Source organism: Larimichthys crocea, chromosome IX (assembly GCF_000972845.2).
Source record: "Larimichthys crocea isolate SSNF chromosome IX, L_crocea_2.0, whole genome shotgun sequence".
NCBI classification, from domain to species: domain Eukaryota; kingdom Metazoa; phylum Chordata; class Actinopteri; family Sciaenidae; genus Larimichthys; species Larimichthys crocea.
Genome location: NC_040019.1, coordinates 12,826,474 through 12,837,959, shown reverse-complemented (window position 1 = coordinate 12,837,959; position 11,486 = coordinate 12,826,474). Strand labels below are relative to the sequence as shown.

Here is an 11,486-nt window from a genome sequence, read left to right as displayed (position 1 = left end):
GCTGGTTCAAAGAGTGCAGATTATTTTTTTTAGATAGTATTCGTGGCAAAGAGGATGATGAGGATGACGACGATTAGCACAATCACGCCGATGATGATCATCATTTTGATGTTCTTCCACCAGTACTTCCTCGCGACCCGCGTGGACGTTTTTTGAAATGAGTCGGCCTGAAAATAAACAAAATGAAACCACATTCGATAAACAAATCCTTTATTTAAAGGGCAATGCCACCAATTTGACCCAGAAGGATCCTCTGCTTCAGAGCTGCTGTTAGCATAGCATTGTGGGTAACATGAGCACCAGATTTTTGACTAGGAAGAGAAATGTGTGTCTAACATTGAGTGTTATATCACATTAAAGGACTGTGATGTTTAATTGGTGGAGTCTTTACTCTTTGTAAAAGTACAAATATAAACTAGAAACTGTCTAAATAAATGACACATTATTACATTACATACATTATTACTGACACTGCAGCAGCACAGAGACTCAACAAAGTCAGTCAAAGGCAGCTTGAAGTTGTTGCCAAGCAACCAGGGTCAGCTGCAGGTCAGAGCAATTAACTGCAGCTGTGCTCTGTCTGTGTGTGAGTGACTGCTGAGAGACACAGAAAATCTCTAAATGAAGCCCCTCCAACTAGTGGACGCTAATGCCAAACGGTAGGTGGTATCAAAAAGCCCAAATGACCGTGAGCATCCTCATCTTGTCGACCATGTGAATGCTGAATTTCAGTGTGTGAAGTTAAAAAATGTGACCTGGGGAGAGAGAGAAAGAACAGGTGCCCCGTGCTCCTTTGGGAAATTTCTCCTCTCCGGTTTACATGGGAGTAGATGGGGCTGTCGGTGGGTGATCCTGGCGCATCAGTGCGTCTCCCGCCAAAACTATAAGTCTGACAGCTTCAGCAGTGATATCGCTGCGTAGCCCACGAATTTTCCTACGTTTCTGTGTAGAAATTATTTCTGTAGAGTGACATTTGTGGCCACGAGAGCCATTTACAAATGTATTTTTTGACAAATGTTTCTCTCCCTCTCCACTCTAGCTCTGGAACATTCTACCAATACCCACACATTGTGAATTTTGGCAAAATCGCCTTGGTGAAACTTAAAAAAGTCACAGCACACCATTCCTGGCTGAGCCGGTCGTTTTGATACCTTTTTTGTGTTTGTGCGACCAAAACTGTGGGAGGACATACTGATACTGACAAAAAGGTTCAGAGCGGCTCTGTTTTTAAGCTTTTTATGTAAATGTAATGGAGTAAACTGGAAATACTCAAGTATCTTAACATCGTACTTAAATCCAGGACTTGTCTTTTGTTTTTAAAAACCTCCATCATCATCATCGGATACTCACCGAAGCCTGCAGGTCATCAGTCTTGCCGATCAGGTCGTCTAACCTGTCGCCCCTCTCCAGCACTTTGCTGATGTTGTCTTTCAGGATAACTTTCACCTCGTTGACTTGACCCTGCACCTGGTCAAGTTTGGCCGCCGAGCCGGTGGCCGGCGTCTGAGGGTTCGGGTTATCCTGTGGGGGAAAAAAAAACATTAACAAGCGGGGAATTCACTGAAAGTCTTTACGTTTGACAGCGGGAACTCCCTTTGGCCTGTTGTCACAGTTTGGAATGACCAAATTTCACTTCCTGCAACTGAGATAACAGGAAGAGAGCGCTATCAGTTCACTGAGGCCTGTGTGATTGTCACATGAAGCCCTCAAACACTGCGGTTACAAAGTACACTCGGTTAACAAACATGAACAGAGTCGTTTCAGATGATATCAACGGCGCTGACGTCCAGAAAAGCACATTTTAGATTAAAAACGTCACTAAAAATCAAACGCTCACCATGACAGCACTGTTTTCTCAGACACGACCAACGAAACAACTCCTTACACGAAGAAATAAAGCCTCCACAGAGTCCTGACAGTAAACACACAGATCTGTGCCTTCTTGTGCCGTAAGAGCTGAACAAATGTCTGCTGAAGGTTGGACTGTTCCTGCGTTACTCATTAACTAACCCTGTTGCCTCAATCAAAGTCTCATTGGCTTAACGGCGAGCAGACATCATCATCATCGCAGCAAAAACAGTTCATCATCGTGGACGCTTTCATTTCCTGCTTTTCATCCCACGACGGTAGCAGTTTCAGACTCGTGGTTTCAGATAAATAAAGAGCAGGTCAACCAAGTGAATGTTTAAATATGTAAACGTACATACCATGAGCTGATCAACAGAAGCAAGTCAACGCTTGAACCGATGTGTCCGGGCAAAGGGCTGTTTTGCAAGGCAGTAAAAGTCACACTGTTGCTTCACTTCATTTCCTCATCCTGTGCTGTGCAGGCAGCTTGTTTGAGCTGTGAAGTCAGCAGCGCCTGACATTTATGTATGTAAATACGCTTCATTCAGGGATGTTTGAAGCTCAGCCCATGTTCCCAAAGACTACAGCAGCAGTCTGTAATCTAATCTGTGTGAGGGACAACACTGTAATACACAAACGCTCCATTACAAGTTAGTGTATCTTTATGTTTTAATCTCCAACAGTCAAACATATTTCATAAGTTCACATGCGTATGATCTGGAGTGAATTCATGGAAATACTTTTATTGTAAAATGATCTGATGGTAGACGTTCTTCAGAGACGCTGCTCTGATTTATCCAGGAGGCCCGGGTGGGTGGGGATGGGTTCTTTTAAGTGTGTTTAAAGGTGGTGTAGCGCTCCACCCTCAGCTGAACCAACCACTCTTTCGTTTGTTGCTGTACAGTGATGTTCTCCGTCAGGATGCTCCTCGATATCTGAGGGGATACCTGGACTTTCCTGAAGCGTCTGATGTTCCTTCATGTATTGCAACACAACAACTGAAATGTGTGTCTGTGTGTGTGTGTGTTTGTTTGTTTGTTTTAAATCTACGCATCACTGGTTATATGCAGGAAGTCGAGGGCAGGGTGGAGAGGAAGAGGATCAACTGTAGCTAAGTGTTGTAACAGCAGTGGTTGGAGAGGTATTAATAAAACTATTTGAAGTTCTCATCCACTGTTGACGTGTTATTATAACAGTATGTAACAGGTACCTGATAAATTAACAGACAAAGCTTAAACAGATGAAGTAATTCTTCTTCAGTATTTGTTAGTACTGCAGTTACTTCCCTGATAAAGAGGACATGAGTCACACTAACTGAACAAAGTGTGCCAGCAGTACGAGCATGTGATCGCTTAAAGTCAATAAACATTATTAACGAGTCTGCAGTCTGAAGTAGTAATGACCCGGCCATGCTGCAGTGTTCAGATACTAACACCACACTGTAAACGTTCATTTACATACATTCACGGCTTCACAGGAAGAACAAAAAAACTCAGTCAGCAGTTTGACTCTGAACAAGCTGAACAGGCAAAGAACAGACAGGACTGTTATGTGAAAAAATATGTGTGTATAAATATGTATATACTATGTACAGTATATAGACATATATACAGCATATACCTGTATACATGTATATATACAGTATACACATACAGTACATATACATAAACATTTATATATATGGCACAATGCAAATTTTGTATGCATGTTTATATGCAGTATATATAAAAACATATCTATATGCAGCATACACATGTATACATACATATACAGTATATAAATGTTTATATACCGTGTATACATGCCTATATACAGTATATAAATGTTTTTATACAGTGTATACATGCCTATATACAGTATATAAATGTATACATGTTTGTATACAGTACATACACGTCTATATACAGTGTATACATGCCTATATACAGTATATAAATGTTTATATACCGTGTATACATGCCTATATACAGTATATAAATGTTTATATACCGTGTATACATGTCTATATACAGTATATAAATGTATACATGTTTGTATACAGTACATACACGTCTATATACAGTGTATACATGCCTATATACAGTATATAAATGTATACATGTTTATATACAGTGTATACATGCCTATATACAGTATATAAATGTTTTTATACATTGTATACATGCCTATATACAGTATATAAATGTATACATGTTTGTATACAGTACATACACGTCTATATACAGTGTATACATGCCTATATACAGTATATAAATGTTTATATACCGTGTATACATGCCTATATACAGTATATAAATGTTTATATACAGTGTATACATGCCTATATACAGTATATAAATGTATACATGTTTATATACAGTGTATACATGCCTATATACAGTATATAAATGTTTGTATACATTGTATACATTCCTATATAACATATAAATGTACATGTTTATATACAGTGTATACATGTATATATACATTGTATAAATGTCTATATACAGTGTATACATGTCTATATACAGTATATAAATGTCTATATACAGTATACACATGTTTATATACAGTGTATACATGCCTATATACAGTATATACATGTTTATATACAGTGTATACATGCCTATATAACATATAAATGTACATGCCTATATAACATATATATAATATATATAACATATAAATGTACATGCCTATATAACATATATATAATATATATAACATATAAATGTACACGTTTATATAACAGCGCCACCTTGAGGCCGTCTGAAGGACTCTCGCTGGTTGAACCCGCCTCCTTCACTCCTCCCATCACATGTCTGTCTTTATCTCACAGACACAAACACAAACAGATCATTCAAACTTTTATTTTTTAAACATGTTTCCCGCCTGAAACGCTGCGTCACTTTCCCGTTAACCCGTCCGGTCCGACCCGTCGTCCTGCCGGTTGAGCTTCACGGTTAATAATTGATTTATTTATAAATGTATAATCGGTTCAAAGGACACGTTCAGTCAAAGTGCCGCCCTGTTCACTTTAACTGATTTCAGTCCGACTGTTTCAGCCCGAACCGGAGCACCGACCGAGACCGAGACCGAGACCGAGCCACCGACCGAGCCCGAGCCCGGAGATGAACGCCAGCAGCGGAGCCCGCGGCGGGAAGAGCTTCCTGTTCACCTCCGAGTCCGTCGGAGAAGGACACGCCGGTAACCGACCGTGTTTGACCGTGGAGGAGGACATGTGGACATGTGTGGACATGTGTGGACATGTAGGCAGGCTCAGGTCCGCTAGTTACTTTAGTTACTTTAGTTACTTTAGTTAAACTACAAATATCACGGCTTAAAAAACTACATTTCAAAATAAAAGCACAGCCTTAATGGATTTAAACGGGTCAACATTCATGTGTAAATTAATATTTTCTACTAGTTTACTTAAAAAATTGCCAAAAGTTCGTAATAATAATACGTTTGTTCCCCCAAAATGTCAAAATATCCCTGAAAATTTCAGGTTCAGTTTTGTTTTTATATAGATTTTTATATTAAAGCTCTCAAAGCACAGTTTATTAAATAATAAATATATTGAGTCTAGAAACACTGTAATCAGACATTAAAAAAAAAACATTTTATTATATATTTTAGATTTTTTTATATATACTAGGGAGTCATGTAGCTGCTCTGATTTGGAGAATTTATCTGATCTATGCCAGGAGTTTGTAATAATGTTTGTTGCCCAATATATCAAAATATTCTTGTACATGTCATTATATTGATATTATTATGTTTTGTATTCTAAATGTTGTTAGTTTTAAATACATTGAGCGTATAAATATTGCAGTCAGATTAAAAAATGCACATTTATTAAACTTTAGAGCCACTTTATGTTGTGTCCAATTAATAAATCACAACCAATTAGTTTTTTTTTGGGGACATTGAGGACTGATAAAAACCCAAATTCTTAATAAATACTCAGATCTCATTGTCCCCCATGGTAACAGCGTTAATTGATTCATTGGCGTGATGGGTATAGTTTTGTTTAAGGCCTGTTCTTCTCTCACAGATAAAATGTGTGATCAGATCAGTGATGCTGTGCTCGATGCGTATCTGAGTCAAGACCCCGACTCTAAAGTGGCTTGTGGTGAGTAACCCCCGTCTGTGTCTCCACCTCACGCTGCTGCAGGTTAACGTGAGATTCAGTATGGAAGATAAAGCGTTGCGTAAATGTAATTCATTACAGACTTTAGGTCAGAGTTCAGTTCAGTGTTAGGTCACTGGAGTTTGTCTGTCTCCTCTCTCATTATGTGACAGATGAAATAAAGCTTGTTCAAATGTTGCAGAGTGTGTGACGAAGACCGGCATGGTGTTACTGGTCGGAGAAGTGACCTCTAAGGCCAAAGTGGATCTGCAGTCGGTGGTCCGAGACACCGTCAAGGCGATCGGCTACGATAGGTCTTCCAAAGGTATCAGCATGCAGGGATTTAATGATCATTTGATTAACTTTGATGAAGTGAACGAGCACTGACTGTGACCTGCAGGTTTCGACTATAAGACCTGCAACGTGCTGTTAGCGCTGGAGCCGCAGTGCTTGGAGATATCGGACTGCGTGTTCGAAGGCCGGGATCAGGAGGACATCGGAGCCGGAGACCAGGTTCAGTGTCCGACCTTTAAATCCTCAACTCTACCCGCCTTCCACAGCGTGGATTTATTACTATAGGCTGTAAAAAGCGTCTTTGATGGAGCAGCCGCAGAACACACACAGTGTTATCACATACACTCAGTGAACTGTGTTTTTATTGGCTGCTTCACTTTGTACTTGATATATTTGCAGGTTTAATGTTTGCTAAGTTCAACATCTTAGTGCCACCTAAACCGAGCAAAGACCAAGACTAAGACAGCACCAAGACTGCCAGCAACAAGAAAATCTAATTAGAAATGAGTTATTAGTTTCATTTGAAGCTGGAAGTTTGACCTCCGGTCACAGTAATGATGTTAACAAATAAATCAGACCGTGCACAGACACATTTAGTGATTCACTGTTTCCCACAGGACTTGACTTAAAACTGTGGTGGGTGGACCTCGGATCTTCTTCATAAACACGCTGGTTGTAAAAGTGTGACACAGCAAAATATAGAAAATATAAAATACTCTGATCACTTGATGGTTAATTTTAAAGGTGCTCTGATCAGGATGATCACAGCGTCTATCGGACGCTTCTGTTTATTGTGTAGCATCATTTATTCAACTACTATATATTATACTTGACAACTGTTTATTTCTCAGCAGGCAACATAAACCAGAGCAACCTGCAGCTGGTCAACAGGAGTTTAACAACGTAAAAATTTCACAATTTTTGATTCACGGTTCCAAAAATTTGAGTAAAAATGCAGACGATTCCAAGACTGAGATCTTCATGAAGTAGTCTTGAGACCGGTATTGAGTAGGGTTGCAAAATTCTTGGGAATTTTCAAAGTTGGAAACTTTGCATGGGAATTAACGGAAGTTTATGGGGGAAAAAACAAGAACAAACTGAATTTACAAAATTGAAGGTTGGCTCTTTAACAGGGAACTTACATATAGTATGGGAAAATATATTTTAGCATCATCCTGACTGAAACAACCAGATTTCCTGCAGGTCCACTTGAATATCTGCTCTTCCTCAGTCACATGCACATAGCACACTGCTCACTGCAGGGCTGTTGAGGCCACGCCCCCTACCTGCACAGGTGATATCTGTACCTGGACCACACTTTAGAGCCCAGAGCACACAGAGACTGGACTACATAATATTGTTCAATAAAATAATTTGATAAAGTGTTTTTTTAATAGTTTTATTTTGCATGTCTGCTTATGACAAAACGAAATGTTGGATATGATACAGTTTGTTTAAATTACCAACAGTTTACACTTAATTCCCATAAATTCCCATGAAGTTTCCAATTTTGAATTCCCAAGCTTAACTTCTCCGACACTGGCTGAGGCTAATGGGAATGTCATCAGTGCAAACATCCTTCATCGGGTTCCGGACACGCCCTGAAAAACCTGAAGCGTTAATAAAACGATCGACTGATCAAATTTAAAGATTCTAATGTTTGACTTCGTCTGGACGTCTTTGTCTCGTCAGGGTTTGATGTTCGGCTACGCCACGGACGAGACGGAGGAGTGTATGCCGTTAACCATCCTGCTGGCTCACAAAATCAACTACAGGATGAAAGAGCTGTCACGCAACGGAGAGTGTCCGTGGATACTACCGGACTCCAAATCACAAGTGAGTGAGACGCTTCGGAAGAAATGTGGCTCAGCTGTACTCGAGTATTTCTTCTGATTACATTACTTATGAAACAAACATCAACAACAGCAGCAGCTAATCTCACTGACTAGTCCAGCAGCAGTCAGCCCAGCTTGGCGTCTGTCTTTCAGCCTTTTATTTCTTCTGTCAACGTCCTCTTCATTCTCTTCTCCTCTGCCATTATGTCCATAGAGGCTGCTGCAGCCCTGGGGCTGTAAACCTTCCCCTTCTCTTCTTCTTCTTCCTCTTCTTCCCGGTGGTCCAGAACGCCCGTGGTACAAACACTAACACTCCCCCCGATGCTCAGCCCGGCTAACAAACTGACTGGCTGGCTAACAGCAGCTACAGTTGGCAGCAGTTTACTTCACTGTGCATCAGGAAACAAAAGAGTTGAGGCGGAGCAGCCAGACTTTATCGGTTGACTTCTTGATGGACTGATGACCTCACTTGTTGCTAAAGTAACCACTAACGACTGCTAAGTGTAGCTGCCGTTAGCTCAGTTAGCCGTTCTCCTGAGGTGGCCAATCAGGAGAAAGTAGGCTTTTAGGGAGTCAGCCTTAAAGAGGCAGGATCTCAAACAGCTTGGTCGTCTTTCCTGCAGGTCACAGTGGAGTATCGAGACAACATGGGAGCCATGGAGCCCCTTCGTGTCCACACTGTGGTCATCTCAGTCCAACACACTCCTGAAATCACCCTGCAGGAGATCAGACACAATCTGATGGAGAAGGTGGTGAAGGTCATCATTCCCGCCAAGTACTTAGACGACAGGACCATCTACCATTTACTGCCGAGCGGGAAGTTCCTCCTCGGAGGCCCACAGGTGAGTGACCCACACACAGGTGAATGTAACGTCTAAAGTGTGGGAGGAGGAAGCAGGATGTGGCTGATGTTTGTGCTCCAACAGAGCGACGCCGGACTCACGGGACGTAAAATCATCGTGGACACGTACGGAGGATGGGGTGGACATGGCGGTGGAGCTTTCTCCGGGAAAGATTCCTCCAAAGTGGATCGGTCCGGAGCGTACGCCGCTCGCTGGGTCGCCAAGTCTCTGGTGAAAGCCGGACTGTGCAGGAGAGCGCTCGTACAGGTGAGGGAGGCAGCAGTCTGTTGATGGAGGAGCTGTTTGAGGCCTCCACAGTCTGATGCAGGAGGTGAGAGGAGTTCATGACGGAGGTCAGGTCTTTGCTAACATCCTCCTCTTCAATCCTTCAGTTCAGTCACCCTCCATCCTCCCTCTGTCAGCTCCTCCATCTCATTGTGGAGAGATCTTACCTTCCCCCAATGATAACAGACGACAGGTCCAGCTCTGCACCCTGTTTCCGAATGGGTATCATGAACTGCCAAGTGTAGCTGCCGTTAGTTAGTTAGCTCAGTTAGCCGTGCAGCTAAAAAAAGACAAATTACTGCCCTACATAGTTCCAAGTCCATGTTTGGACACAAACTGAAAAAGATTGGTGTCGAAGACATATTAAAAATACTAAAAACACAGAGAAGAGTTAAAAGATCTGCCATCTACACAACGTCTTCCACATTTCCTGTTATTTAAAGAACCTTTTGTAATAGAAAAAGTAACTTTCTCCATCCTGAATATGTCACAAATAATGTAAACCTGTTGTGAACTGGAGGAATCTCTGGTTTTCTAATGCCAAAAAATGAACTTTAACTTCATTTAAAGCTGCCGACTCTGGGCAGAGTCAGATAGACTAACTAATCCTGCCTCGTTTGTGGTTTAATAAACAGTAAAGTCATCATGAAGCAGTCCGTATAACAGAAAAAAGATAAATAACTGCCCTCCGTAGTTCCATGTCCATGTTTGGACACAAACTGAAGAAGATTGGTGTCGAAAAAAACAAACAAAAAAAACACAGAAAACTGTCCTGTTAACTCTTTCCATCCTAAATATGTCATTAATAATGTAAACCTGTTGTCAGGCCTGATATCTCCTGACACGTTGATGTGTTGTCTCTCTTCGTCGCTCTTCAGATCTCTTACGCCATCGGCGTCAGCCATCCTCTCTCCATCTCAGTGTTTCACTACGGCACGTCGAGCAGGGACGAAGACGAGCTGCTGCGGATCGTACAGAAGAACTTTGACCTCCGACCCGGGGTCATCGTGAAGTATGTTCAGATATCCGCAGCTGTGAACACAGTGTGTGTGTGTGTGTGTGTGTGTGTGTGTGTGTGTGTGTGTGTGTGTGTGTGTGTGTGTGTGAATATAACTGTGTGTTTCTTTCACAGAGAGCTCGGCTTGAAGAGGCCGATTTACCAGGCCACCGCCTGCTACGGTCACTTCGGCAGAGACGAGTTCCCCTGGGAGAAACCGAAGCCTCTGGTGATCTGAGCCTGGAGGTCCGACACATTCCTGTCATGAAACAAAGAAGAAGAAGAATACCTGTTGAAGGCAGAAAGCGTACCTGTTAGATTTTTTATTTTGATTTATAACTCCAGCTGAGGTTCTCCTGTGTTTAAAAGATGTTTTTTTAATTATGCAATCAATGTGAGAAACTGTCAAACGTATAAAGATCATGGACTTTGGTAATATGTAATAAATCATGGTGATTAAAAAGGTGTGTTTTTACTTAAGTAACGTGTCCAATGCAGTACTTTTACTTTTACTTGTAATGGAGTATGAAAATGGGCGGCACGGTGGTGCAGTGGTTAGCCCTGTCTCACAGCATGTTGTCTGTGTGGGTTCTCTCCCACAGTGGTTGTGAATGTGAATGGTCGTTTGCCTCTCAGGTCACAGGTAACGGACGGTCGGAGGATGAACACGGTGAAACGTGACGACTGTCTCTGCCGCTGGACGGAGTCACAGCTTCAATAACAGTTTTCATGAGGCAGGAAAAGTATGAATTATAATAACTGATGCAGTCATGTTGTCATTAGCTAATAAACTACATTAAATACATGATATAAATGAATATATTACTTTATATATTGTTGGGTAGCTTCTGTATTTACCTATAATATAATAATACATCATAATTATTATATTTATTATATTTTGCATTAATAATCTGAATCTGCACCATCTATGGAGATCGTCTCTTCTGCCTGTTGTTGTTTTTATTATTATTATTATTATTATTATTTTATTTCTTTAGTTATCTTTAATTTTACTTTTTATTTTTATTTATTTATTTTGCTTCATAATACTTATTAATTATAATAATTAATAATATATTATTTAATATATTTCTTGTACTTTTTTATCGTTTTTTATATTTTATTTTATTTTTTTACTCTCTTATTTATTTAATTTTTTGTTTGTTTGTTTGGTAATATTGTAACTTAAACTGGCTGTCATTTATTACGTGAAGTCCTACGTCAGGAAACGTGTTAATAACAGTAATAATAATAGTAATAATAATGATAAT

The 11,486-nt window shown here is 40.5% G+C and overlaps 2 protein-coding genes across 4 annotated transcripts; one reads left to right on the top strand and one right to left on the bottom strand.

The window, feature by feature from the left end:
• Positions 1–23: 23 nt before the first annotated feature.
• si:ch73-234b20.5 (vesicle-associated membrane protein 8) lies at positions 24–2,363 on the bottom strand. Of its 2 annotated transcripts, none has more exons than XM_010754471.3 (3): positions 2,208–2,363; positions 1,351–1,521; positions 24–167 (listed from the first exon to the last, which is right to left on the bottom strand). In XM_010754471.3, the coding sequence occupies exons 1-3, from the start codon at positions 2,208–2,210 to the stop codon at positions 30–32; spliced, it is 312 nt and encodes a 103-aa protein (XP_010752773.2). In that variant the 5' UTR covers positions 2,211–2,363; the 3' UTR covers positions 24–29. The 2 variants fall into 2 exon arrangements, with proteins under 2 accessions (XP_010752773.2, XP_010752774.2); XM_010754472.3 differs by lacking the exon at positions 2,208–2,363 and adding an exon at positions 1,838–2,143.
• A 2,260-nt stretch (positions 2,364–4,623) lies between these two features.
• Positions 4,624–10,669, top strand: mat2al (methionine adenosyltransferase II, alpha-like). 2 transcript variants are annotated; one of them, XM_019278629.2, is made up of 10 exons: positions 4,624–4,789; positions 4,893–5,034; positions 5,885–5,962; positions 6,162–6,284; positions 6,360–6,472; positions 7,946–8,089; positions 8,712–8,930; positions 9,015–9,197; positions 10,094–10,227; positions 10,348–10,669. In XM_019278629.2, exons 2-10 carry the CDS (start codon positions 4,959–4,961, stop codon positions 10,448–10,450), a joined length of 1,173 nt encoding a protein of 390 aa, XP_019134174.1. In that variant the 5' UTR covers positions 4,624–4,789; positions 4,893–4,958; the 3' UTR covers positions 10,451–10,669. The 2 variants fall into 2 exon arrangements, with proteins under 2 accessions (XP_019134174.1, XP_019134175.1); XM_019278630.2 differs by having other exon boundaries at positions 4,624–5,034.
• Positions 10,670–11,486: the final 817 nt, after the last annotated feature.